This window comes from Heloderma suspectum, chromosome 2, assembly GCF_057233095.1.
Source record: "Heloderma suspectum isolate Gila_16-S chromosome 2, 16-S_ref, whole genome shotgun sequence".
NCBI lineage: Eukaryota > Metazoa > Chordata > Lepidosauria > Squamata > Helodermatidae > Heloderma > Heloderma suspectum.
In genome coordinates, this window is record NC_139459.1 from 283,597,505 (window position 1) to 283,611,000 (window position 13,496).

Genomic DNA, 13,496 nt, shown 5'->3' on the forward strand with positions numbered 1-13,496 from the left:
ATTCTAATGTCTGGACTTGAAACCTACTATGATGGTTGGGATCATACAATTGCTCAGCACATCACCACCTGAAGGAGGAGTATCAGGTCCACAGGCCACCCTCAGGTCCTCATTCAACTGCTGTCATCTATTCTGTGCAGTGGTGTCTCATTTTTTTTTTCTTGAGGCTAGAACAAAACAGTACTTACTATTTATTCGGCTGACACATCCACTGGCCACTAAAGGCCTGAACCTGTCAGCCTTAAGGATTTGTTGCATTTTTGTTATTGGAAGTTGTAACTGTTGCTATGTTGTATGCTACATGTAATTTAACAGTGGTTTTAGGGGAGTTGTATATAAACCACTTAGAGATTTTATTATATTAAGCGGGATGGTGATGCCTATGAATGCACCTTGGCTTTAACCTCCAGCTATGCAGATTGCTATTGGTCCACATTCTCTTGATCCTACATCTTTGAGAAGCTTGCTTCGACTCCACCTGTGGCATTGGCACCTCCACAATCACTTATGCAGCAGCCTTCTAGCCTGCTGTCTTCTCCTTCAGTATTTTTGTCGCTTTCTGTACAAACTTGGCACAGGTGACCTCGTCTCTATTGGCAGCTCTCAACCTGGTTTCCTCTTCTGGAATGGTTACAGCTCCTCCCATGGTACTCATTTATTTAGTTTGGATGTCTGTATCCTGCACTCCAGTTGATTACATAGGGTGGCTTACATAGTCAAAAAACCCAAAGTATTTAAAATATATCAAATAACTATGCCATAAAATCACATGATGGAAATAATTATTTTAAAAGTTGTGAAGCTTAAACAAATTAAAAGACCTGGGAGAGTAAAATGGCCTTTGCCTGGCATTGGAATGATATCAACATGGATGCTAGGTGAGCCTTTCTGAGGAGAGTGTTCCAAAGTTGCCACCACTGAAAAAACCCTTTCCCCAGTAATCAGCCAGCACACCTTATCTGATGGGGGCACTCACAGAAGGGCCTCAGTGAAGATCCTTGGGTCCCATCTGGCACATGTAAAGATAGGTGATCTTTTTGGTCAGGGGTCCCAAACCTTTTTGGACCTGTGGGCACTTTTGGGAATTTGAGAAACTGCTGTGGGTACCACCACAAAATGGCTCCCACAGAGGATGTTGCTACTAAGAATGACTGCCGTGGAGGCCAGGCTAGTCAAAGGACAAGTAATTCACCCAAGAAACTGAGTACAAGAAGAGAAAGTGTCTGAACTATAAAACTAATGCACATATTTCACCCCACAGAAGCACAACAAAATACCCATTTAAGTTGCAATCCTATGCATGCTTACATGGAACCCAATTGGAATTACTTCTCAATAGACCTACATAACATTGCTCTGCTCATCCTATCCCCACCCCCATATACACCTTTCCCCGGCCCCAAAGGAAAGGAAAATACCCCCAGCCCCAAAAGGAAAGATTTGTTTCCCTACCTTAACCCCAGCCTCAGCCACTCCATTCCTCAGTGTGTGCGTATGTGAAGAATGAGAGACAGGGCTGGAAAGAAAGACAGAGAGAAACAGCAAGGCTAGGGGCTGGGAGGTGGAAGAAATAATGAAATAAAGGGAAAGAGGGAGAGGGAGAGAAGGAGCTAGGCTAGGAGGGGGTAGAAACAGCAAGGTAACGAGGTGGGTGGGGAGAGAAAGAGCAAGGCCAGGGACTGGGTGGGAAGGGGAAACCGCAAGGCAAAAGGGATATAGAGGAAAGAAAGAAAGAGTGAGGCTAGAGGCTGGGAGGAGGAGAAACAGCAAGGTAAGGAGGTGGGGGAGAGAAAGAGCAAAGCTTAGAGGCTGGGAGTGAGAGAGAGAGAGAGGGAGCGCAAAGGAGAAAGGTCTGTGTGGATGCAAGATAATTGGGCAGCAACTCTTTCCTTCTCTTCCTGCCTGCCAAACAGCTGATCAACAGATTTAAGACTAAGAAGGAGAACCTGGTGCCCTAACATTTAATTTTTATTTGAATGGGGGTGAGAGTAGAAAGCTTTGTGGGCACTGTTGGAGACCCCTGCTTAGGTATCCTGGTTCCAAGTTGTAAAAGGCTTTAAAAGTCCAGTTGACTAAGCACTGGCATGATACGATCATAACACCTGGCTTCAGCAATTTAATAGCTATATTCTGAACTAACTGAAGTTTTCTGATCATCTTCAAATGCAGCCTCACATATAACACTTCACTCTTAATATTATCAGGGCATGAATAACTAACTAGGTTATATGGTTATCACTTCTGCATCGGGATCTACCACTTCCACTGCTGCTCCAGTATATGTGTTGCCGAGTCTCTTGTCCTGAGCTTCAGCAGCTAGGTTTGAATCTGATACCACAACTAACTCAGGGTGCTTCCTGATGAGACTTTTATGGTGCCATCCTGCTGCCTTGTTTGCGGATTTTTATTGGGGGGTCCAGATGATGTCTTCAATTCATAACATGTTTTCCACAGTTTCCACGTTTTCCCACAGATTCTTCAGTATTTTCTGTTTCGCAGATTATCTGTTAAGGAAGAAAAGATGGAGTAGCTGCACAATGCTTTCTCATTAATATTGCTAGGAGCTCTTTGTCTGAAAGTACGCTCAGAATCAGAGTACTCTGACACAATCCCAGGCTCTTCTCTAGAACTCTCCCAGCCCCCAGCAATCTCCAGTGAAATCACTGTTTCTGTGCTGCTACTAGCAATGACAGAATTTTTCTTGCTGTGCCAGTGCTGCTAATAGGTCCTAGAATGTCCTGTTGCATATTCCACACAGTTGCTTTTGCTAGTCACCCATGTGTGCCTGTACAGAGGTTACCAAAAAAAAGTTGCCTACCTGTAACTGAAATTTTAAAAGACGTCATCTGCGCATCCACATAAGGAATACTAGGGAGTATCATACTGCTGTGATCCTTTTGAAATGAGTGGGCAGGGAGAGTATCCTCCTGCAAAAAAATCATAAGCATATGGTGTAGAAGGTTTTGAATGATGCTGTGCATAGGAGCAGAATCCCATCTATTTGGCTGCACAGTTGACCACCTGAAGAATTTCAGTTACAGGTAAGCAAAGTGTCCTTTAGGTAAAACAGCATCATTCCTTCTTGTGATTAATTGATTGGGGTGAATTTTAGGGAAATCTGGTCTAAAGAAAAAGCTATTGAGGTCTTATTTAGCAGTGGAAGACTCTCTTACCTATTAGGAATAGTAACCAAGTTTATTTAAGAAACTTTAAGTAATCTCAAGCTATTATTTGAAGAGTGACATTTTATTCCTTTTTGTAAATAATTCCCCTTAATAAACATTATAATTTTTGTTCATTTTGAAAGGTAGTTTCTAGCGCTGGTGTCAATCCCATGTGTATGCTGTAGAAACCAGGGTAATTTTTCTTTGCATATTATGATATGGGAAGGAAACTGTGCATGAGTTGTAGCATTCCTAAATGTCTATCATTAAAAGATGCATTAAATCAATCATTTGAATAAAGAATGGAAGGATTTCCTGGAATTCCTATGCCAGGAATCTTATAGAGAAGATGAAAAAAAAACCCATTATTTCCCCACGGCTTAAATATTTCCAGAAATTTTACATCTCTAGTCTTACATAAATGTCTTCCTAGTATGTAGTTCTTAGAAAACATTTTGTGAGAGCAAAGGCCAGGTAGCAGTAAATGTACACCTTGTCTTAAACATTTTATTCATCAATCTAAAAGAAAATATTTCATAATGCAAAATTGTTCAGTTTTTTGGGAAAAAACCCAAAATGGTCTTTGGAAAAACCAGGAAAAATTGGTGTTTTTCCAGTTTCCAGTTTTTTTCTGGTCCTAGACATCTCTATGACAGCTATATCATCAAATTTGAATTTCTCAAGTTTGAATGTAGTAATTTGTTAGGTCTTCAATTTGAAGCAAAATCCAAAGTCCTACTGAGTAAGAAGCATTTTGGCAATTTAGCATATCTGTTCTATCTAGCGTTCTGCAGCAAGCTCTGTGATGTTGATGCTATATTATGAATGGCATATTTATAATACTTGTATTTTCTTAAAATTACTTTGGGGGCCTTAAATCAGTTTCACAGTTTTTAGCACATGCATTCTTTTCAGTGGCAAAGTAATTATATGTAAATTGCAGGCTGGACAAAGCAAAATATATTTTATGGATGATGATTGCATTATTTTTTCTTCATAGGCATTTGGGCTTGGATCTTGTTCCACGGAAGGACTTTGAGGTGGTGGACTCAGATCAAATCAGTGTATCTGATTTATACAAAATGGTAATATTTTATGGGGGAACAAGGATGATAAAACTATTCAGGGGTGGAGAACCTCAGGTCCAGGAGCCAAATCCATCCCTCTTGGGATCCCAATCTGGCCATCCAGGGTTCCCCAGAATGCCATGCCCCCTTCCCCTGTCCCCACCCCACTTCCCCATCTCCTTTCCCCCAGGCACTAATCATTTGATGGTTTTCTGGCTTTTGTGCAGTTTTTCCCCATTCTAAAAGGTTGAAATGCCTCTCCTAAGGCTTTGTTACTGGCAGTAAGAGTTTTAAGCTAAATTATGCTGGTATTTTTGTCTGCTTGGTCCCACCCCCTTTGCCCCAACCCCTTTAACTTTGGTCCCTCCCACCACTGGAATGTGGCCCCTGAAAGAGTCTCCAATACAGAAATTGCCCTTGGCCCAAGAGAGGTTTCCTACTCTGCAGTATGCAGAGAAGAACCTCTTTTTATTGTTTTGTGTAAATATTTATACTCTGCTTTTAAAGAGATTGAGCCTTAAGCAGCTTTCAGTAATCAAAGAAATTAAATTCAATAATTAAAAAACAATATATAAGAATTTTGCAGCTACTAAACAAAAAGGTATCCAGAGGAAATGGCGAAAAATGACCAAAGGAGCATTGAAATCAACAAGTATTTAGTTTTATGTCCAAACATCAACAATGAAGGTGCCCAGCTGACATCCTGGGAAAATGAATTCCAGAAGGGATGGCTCCACAGTAGAGAAAGCTATCTCCAGTCACCAGCTTACCTCAGAAGAAGCAGGGGACCCTGAGAAATACCTCCAAAGGATGAATTAATTCATTCTAGTATTATTAATCTTTAGTAAGTGCAGTCTAGCATCCTGCATGTGTAGCATAGAGATAGTCATGTTCTATTGAGGTGGTGGACTCAGATCAAATCAGTGTATCTGATTTATACAAAATGGTAATATTTTATGGGGGAACAAGGATGATAAAACTATTCAGGGGTGGAGAACCTCAGGTCCAGGAGCCAAATCCATCCCTCTTGGGATCCCAATCTGGCCATCCAGGGTTCCCCAGAATGCCATGCCCCCTTCCCCTGTCCCCACCCCACTTCCCCATCTCCTTTCCCCCAGGCACTAATCATTTGATGGTTTTCTGGCTTTTGTGCAGTTTTTCCCCATTCTAAAAGGTTGAAATGCCTCTCCTAAGGCTTTGTTACTGGCAGTAAGAGTTTTAAGCTAAATTATGCTGGTATTTTTGTCTGCTTGGTCCCACCCCCTTTGCCCCAACCCCTTTAACTTTGGTCCCTCCCACCACTGGAATGTGGCCCCTGAAAGAGTCTCCAATACAGAAATTGCCCTTGGCCCAAGAGAGGTTTCCTACTCTGCAGTATGCAGAGAAGAACCTCTTTTTATTGTTTTGTGTAAATATTTATACTCTGCTTTTAAAGAGATTGAGCCTTAAGCAGCTTTCAGTAATCAAAGAAATTAAATTCAATAATTAAAAAACAATATATAAGAATTTTGCAGCTACTAAACAAAAAGGTATCCAGAGGAAATGGCGAAAAATGACCAAAGGAGCATTGAAATCAACAAGTATTTAGTTTTATGTCCAAACATCAACAATGAAGGTGCCCAGCTGACATCCTGGGAAAATGAATTCCAGAAGGGATGGCTCCACAGTAGAGAAAGCTATCTCCAGTCACCAGCTTACCTCAGAAGAAGCAGGGGACCCTGAGAAATACCTCCAAAGGATGAATTAATTCATTCTAGTATTATTAATCTTTAGTAAGTGCAGTCTAGCATCCTGCATGTGTAGCATAGAGATAGTCATGTTCTATTGTACTAGCTGCAAGTTAAGGAGAAGAAAAATGTGAATGGCAAAAGGTGTGTGCGTGCGTTACACTACTGCAGAATCTTAGTTGTGGTAATTTCTGTATGCCTATTCTTCACTCATGGAGATATGTAGATCTCTCTGTGCATGCAACATCTTTTGTGGATTGCATCCTGGCAGGGTGTTCCTGCTTTGAAATGCCCTGTGTACCACTGAGATTACTGGATAGGATTTCTGTCTTCGTTTCATTTTGATCAAGCTTACCAACATTCCCAATTTAAAGCTGAGTGTGTATAAAACCTGATTTATAGTAAATTCAGAGTAAATTTTGATAGTAACAATAATAGAACTCATCTTTGATCAAAAGATAGTGACCTTCATTTAACACAATAAGCTAGCGAGTGTCACTACTTTTCAAGTGGGACCCACTTTGGCCAAAAAAAAAAAAAAATCAATGTGAGAGCCACATTAACTTACTACTAAAATTAACATTAAATAATCAAATGCAAAACTTCTTTAACTGGGTGTGTGAAAGTGTGCCTGTTGGTCCTTGACTTCATGATTTAATGCAGTCTTCCCCAACCTGGTGCCCTCTAGAGGTTTTGGACTTTTAACTCCCATCAGCCCTAGCCAGCATGGCCAATAGAAATGATAGGTGTTGTAGTCAAAAACATGGCTGATCCCTTGTGTGTCCCCAACACACAAGGACCTTCCAATAGGTCAAATTGTTTCTAAAGGGCATTCTTGGCATTCATTTATACATTCCATAATTAAGATGTAACTAAAGAAGCAGTATTATATTAAGAACATAAGAAGAGCTGTGCTGAGTCAGACCAAAGGCCTCTCTAGCCCAGCATTCTGTTCCCACAATGGCCAACCAGGAATAAAAGTATCATTGAGTCTGGAGGAACTTTCTTCTAAACACACTGCCCTGGGGCTTGGCATCCAGCTAACACACACATCCCAGCTGGGGCGGAAGCCACCAAGAATGGAGAAGGAGACGAAACAACAGAGAGGCCAAAGAAAAGGGGTGGGACTCAAGTAGGGAGCTCACTCTCAATGCCTCTTGCTCCAGATTATGACCTCTTGCTCTAGGTCAGGGCAATAATAGAAACTCCCTTTATGCCACCAGCAGCTGTCAGGGTCCTCCATCACATTCACTGGGGGATTTTGACTCCTGGATTTTCCTGTATAGACAAGCCCATGATGACTCCTCCTTCTCACAGCCCACTTGGCACAGAACACAGCATTCACAGAGGTCAGGAGGAGGGAGAACCAGCTACCGTGGACATTTTCCATGGGCTTAGATGCACTGGGACATTCTCCATGGACTTAGATGCACTGGGAGTCTTCTTCTGGCTGCTCCAGTACATATGTGCTGTGCTTTCCAGTTAACGGTGACTTACCAGGAAAGATCTTGGGATTGTGTTGTACAGCTTGATGAAAATGTCCACCCAGTGTTCGGCTGCTGTGAAAAAGACAAATTCTATGTTAGGTATAGTTAGGAAAGGAATCAAAAATAAAACTTCCAGTATCATACCACCTTTATACAAATCTATGGTGCACTTGGAATATTGTGTACAGTTCTGGTCACTGTTGAACCTCGTGTGGCGCAGAGTGGTAGGCAGCAGTATTGCAACCGAAACTCTCCCCATGACCTGAGTTCGATCCCAGCAGAAGCCGGGTCTCCAGTAGCTAGGGATGGCAGAGAATTCCGCCACGGATCTCGGTGAGGCCAAATGCCAGTGCATTCGGCCCCCCGAACTCCATGGCGGAACGGCGTGCCACCCCCCGCAGATTTCCCCCGGGACGAGACTTACCTGGGGCGGATCTTTCGGGTAGCAGCGGCTTTGGCGGCGGCAGCTGGTCTTTCAACTGGCTGCCGCCGCCGCCATTTCCAGTCTTGTTAAAAAAAAAAAAAAGACGTGATAGGCTACGTAAAGATTTACATAGCCTATCATGGCCAGGTTTAAAAAAAAAAAACACGGCGTGATAGGCTACGTAAATCTTTACGTAGCCTATCATGGCTGGCTGGGTTTAAAAAAAGAAAAAAAAGCATACACAAATGGCGGCAGCTATGGCCGCCGCCATTTGTGTTCCTTATTTTTGCCGTCTTAATCTATGTAAATATTTACGTAGATTATGAGGGCGAAAATAAAGGGGAATGCAATTAGCGTAGCGGGCGCTATTTGCGTCCCTTTTTGATTTGCCATTTTAGCCTACGTAAAGATTTATGTGGCTGTCTGATGAGGCTTTACAAGTAGCTCACGAAAGAAGGGAAGCGAAAAGCAAGGGAGAAAGGGGAAGATATACCCAACTGAATGCAGAGTTCCAGAGAATAGCAAGGAGAGACAAGAAGGCCTTCTTAAATGAACAATGCAAAGAAATCGAGGAAAACAACAGAATGGGAAAGACTAGAGATCTCTTCAAGAAAATTGGAGATCTCAAGGGAACGTTTTGTGCAAAGACGGGCATGATAAAGGACAAAAAAGGCAGGGACCTAACAGAAGCAGATGAGATTAAGAAGAGGTGGCAAGAATACACAGAAGAACTATACAGGAAAGATCTGAATGTCCCTGATAGCCATGATAGTGCGGTCACTGAACTTGAGCCGGACATCCTAGAGAGTGAAGTCAAGTGGGCCTTAGGAAGCATTCCTAACAACAAAGCTAGCGGAGATGAGAGTATTCCAGCCAAGCTATTTAAAATCCTAAAAGATGATGCTGTTAAAGTGCTGCATTCAATATGCCAACAAATTTGGAACACTCAACAGTGGCCACAAGACTGGAAAAGGTCAGTTTACATTCCAATTCCAAAGAAGGGCAACGCCAAAGAGTGTTCAAACTACCGCACAATTGCGCTCATTTCACATGCCAGCAAGGTGATGCTCAAAATCCTACAAGCTAGGCTTCAGCAGTATGCGAACCGAGAACTACCGGAAGTACAAGCTGGGTTTCGAAGAGGCAGAGGAACTAGAGATCAAATCGCCAACGTTCGCTGGATCATGGAGAAAGCAAGAGAATTCCAGAAAAACGTCTATTTCTGCTTCATTGACTACGCTAAAGCCTTTGATTGTGTGGATCACAACAAACTGTGGCAAATTCTGAAAGTGATGGGAGTACCAGACCACCTTACCTGTCTCCTGAGAAACCTGTACGAGGGTCAAGAAGCAACAGTAAGAACCAGACATGGAACAACCGATTGGTTCAAAATTGGGAAAGGAGTACGACAAGGCTGCATATTGTCACCCTGCTTATTTAACTTATATGCAGAGTACATCATGAGAAATGCCGGGTTGGATGAATCAGAGGTCAGAATTAAGATTGCTGGGAGAATTATCAACAACCTCCGATATGCAGACGATACCACCCTAATGGCAGAAAGCGAAGAGGATCTAAAGAGCCTCTTGTTGAGGGTGAAAGTGGAGAGTGCAAAAGCTGGTTTGAAACTCAACATTAAACAAATGAAGATCATGGCATCTGGCCCCATCACTTCCTGGCATATAGAAGGGGAAGAAATGGAAGCAGTGACAGATTTTACTTTCTTGGGCTCCAAGATCACCGCAGACGGTGACTGTAGCCATGAAATTAAAAGACGCTTGCTCCTTGGGAGGAAAGCTATGGCCAACCTAGACAGCATAGTAAGGAGCAGAGACATCACCTTGCCGACAAAGTTCCGTCTAATCAAAGCTATGGTTTTCCCAGTAGTAATGTATGGCTGTGAGAGCTGGACTATAAGGAAGGCTGAGCGCCGAAGAATTGATGCTTTCGAACTGTGGTGCTGGAGAAGACTCTTACGAGTGCCCTGGACTGCAAGGAGGTCAAATCAGTCCATCCTAAAGGAAATCAACCCTGAGTGCTCATTGGAAGGACAGATACTGAAGCTGAAGCTGAAATATTTTGGCCACCTAATGCGAAGAGAAAACTCCCTGGAAAAGACCCTGATGCTGGGAAAGACTGAAGGCAAAAGGAGAAGGGGACGGCAGAGGATGAGATGGCTAGATAGCATCACGGATGCAATGAATATGAACTTGAGCACGCTCCGGGAGAGAGCGCAGGACAGGAACGCCTGGCGTGCTATGGTCCATGGGGTCACGAAGAGTCGGACACGACTGAACAACAACAACAACAAAATGATCAAGGGGTGGGAGCAACTCCCCTATGAGGAAAGGTTACAATGTCTGGGCCTGTTTAGTTTAGGGTGATAGCTACAGTCAGGGCCACAGATATTGGGAGAAGGATAACTATTTTGGCAGTTGGCCTCTGTACACCACCACATTGAAGTTGAAAGGAAAAACATCCAGATGGGAGTGAAGTCAGGACTTTCAGCTGTAATTTAAGGGGTTTGACAAAATTGGGGCACTAACCATTCAGGAAGTACAGCCAGTGGCATACACACACACCCATCATTGGTGGCCCATAAGTAATGGAACAAATGGCTGAGAAGCAGCTGCATGGCCAGGTGTGGCCTGTTTCCTGGGCACCCCATGACCAATCAAGCAGATAAAAGGCCTGGAGGTGGTTCTGAGTGTTACATTTGCATTTGGTAGCTGTTCACTGGAACTCCCAACATGAGGTCCAAAGAGGTGTCCATGCAAGTGAAGGAGGCCATCATTAGGCTGAGGAAACAAAATAAACCCATCAGAGAGATAGCAAAAACAGTGGGAGTGGCCAACACAGCAGTTTGGAACATCCTGAAAAAGAAGGAATTAACTGGCAAGCTCAGCAACAGCAAAAGGCCTGGAAGACCACGGAAGACAACTAAAGTGGATGACCGCAGAATGCTGCTCATGGTGAAGAGGAACCCTTTCACAACATCTAGCCAGGTCAAGAATGCTCTTGCAGAGGTAGGCATGTCATTGTCAACATCTACAGTTAAGACACAGCTTTATGAATGTAAATACAGAGCCTTCACAACAAGGTGCAAACCACTGGTAACGCTCAAGAACAGACAGGCCAGATGAGCCTTTGCCAGCAAACACCTAAAAAAGTCCACCCAGTCCTGGAATAAGATTCTTTGGGCTGATGAAACCAAGATTCTTTTGTACCAGTATGATGGGAATAGAAAAGTATGGAGAAGGAAAGGAACAACTCATGATCCAAAGCATAGCACATCATCTGTCAAACATGGCGGAGGCAGTGTTACGGCATGGGCATGTATGGCTGCCAATGGAGCTGGGTCACTGGTGTTTATTGATGACCTGACTGCTGATAAAAGCAGCAGGATGAATTCTGAAGTGTATAGGGCTATACTTTCTGCTCAGATTCAGCCAAATGCTGCCAAACTGATAGGATGCCGCTTCATATTGCAGATGGATAATGACCCAAAACATACAGCAAAAACTACCCAACAGTTTCTCAAGGCAAAGAAGTGGGATGTTCTTCAATGGCCAAGTCAGTCTTTTGCCAAACCCCTTGAATTACAGCTGAAATCCTGACTTCGCTCCCATCTGGGCGTGTTTCCTTTCAACTTCAATGTGGTGGTGTACAGAGGCCAATTGCCAACAAGTTATCCTTGTTCCAATATTTCTGGCCCTGACTGTATATGCTACCTCCACTATCAAGAGGCATTATAGACTATGTACACCAGTTGCTGGGAAACATCACTAGGCGGGTAATATTGCACTCATATTCTACTTGTGGGTTTCCCACAGGCATCTGGTTGGCCACTGGGTGCTGGACTAGATGAACCCTTGGTTCTTATGTTCTTAGCTTTCCTACAGTCTGGGAATGGGGGTTCAACCCACTTCACCTCTGGATAGGATAGATACGTCAGTGGCTATAAATCATGATAGCTAAATGGAACTTCCATGTCCATAGGTACTATATATAAATACTAGATGCTGGGGACAAAAAGGGAATGACCATCACCTTTATATCCTCCGTGTAAGCATCCAAAGGCATCTGGCTGGCTGCTATTATGTTTTTCTTTTGTGTGGCTTTGATAATGGGATATAGGAATGTATTCTTTTTGTATTTCTAGTGTTGGCAGATTGCTAATTTTCTGGATTTCTCTAAAACCAAATAACAATCATAAAAGTATCTAAAATGTAAGATGTACACATATAGAAAAATATGAAAATATTATTAGAGAACACCTTTTAAACCTTTTCCACTTGGATTACTATTTAGATCCCTCTGGAGATTAAATAGGCAGAGTAGGAGACTTGCCCCTTCATGGATCACTGCCTTGTTGTGGTGAAGGGGCTTGCGTAACTCAGTGAAGCCATAAGCTATGCCGTGCAGGGCCACACAAGACGGACAGGTCATGGCGGAGAGTTCTGACAAAATGTGGTCCCCTGGAGAAGGAAATGGCAACCCACTCCAGTATTCTTGCCAAGAAAACCCCATGGAACGTATCACAAGGCTAAAAGATAAGACGCCGGAAGATGAGCCCCCCAGGTCGGAAGGTGTCCAATATACTACTGGGGAAGAGCAGAGGGAATTTCCAAGTAGCGCCAGAAAGAGTGAAGCGGCTGGGCCAAAGCTGAAAGGACACTCAGCTGTGGATGTGTCTGGTGGTGAAAAGAAAATCCGATGCTGTAAAGAACAATAATGTTTAGGAACCTGGAATGTCAGATCAATGAATCAAGGTAAGCTGGAGGTGGTCAAACATGAGATGGCAAGATTGAACATCGACATCTTGGTAATCAGCGAACTAAAATGGACAGGCATGGGCGAATTTAATTCAGGTGACCATCATATCTACTACTGTGGGCAAGAATCCCTTAGAAGAAATGGAGTAGCACTCATAGTCAACAAAAGGGTGGGAAAAGCAGTACTGGGGTACAATCTCAAAAACAACAGAATGATCTCAGTATGAATCCAAGGCAAACCATTCAACATCTCAGTAATTCAAGTCTATGCCCCAACCACAGAGGTCGAAGAAGCTGAGGTTGATCGGTTCTATGAAGACCTACAACACCTTCTAGAAGTAACACCAAAAAAAGATGTCCTCTTCATCATAGGGGATTGGAATGCTAAAGTAGGAAGTCAAGAAATCACCAGGACAACAGGCAAGCATGGCCTTGGTGTACAAAATGAAGCAGGACAAAGGCTAATAGAGTTTTGCCAAGAGAACACGCTGATCATAGTAAACACTCTTTTCCAACAGCACAAGAGGCGACTCTACACATGGACATCACCAGATGGTCAATATCAAAATCAGATTGATTATGTCCTTTGCAGCCAAAGATGGAGAAGCTCTATACAGTCAGTCAAAACAAGACCTGGAGCTGACTGTGGCTCAGATCATGAGCTGCTTCTTGCAAAATTTCGGCTTAAATTGAAGAACGTAGAGAAAACCACTAAACCGTTCAGGTATGACCTAAATCATATTCCTTATGAATATACAGTGGAGGTGAGGAATAGAATTCAGGGATTAGACCTGATAGACAGAGTGCCTGAGGAACTATGGACGGAGGTCCATAACATTGTTCAGGAGGCAG

General features: G+C 43.1%; 1 protein-coding gene across 1 annotated transcript in view; it reads left to right on the plus strand.

Moving 5' to 3' along the window:
• Window positions 1–13,496, plus strand: part of DOCK3 (dedicator of cytokinesis 3) — a 454,424-nt gene that overhangs the window by 128,464 nt on the left and 312,464 nt on the right. The window contains exon 7 of the mRNA XM_084829818.1: window positions 4,165–4,249. Coding sequence (XP_084685944.1) covers window positions 4,165–4,249 — 85 coding nt within the window. The remainder of the gene's footprint in view (window positions 1–4,164; window positions 4,250–13,496) is intronic.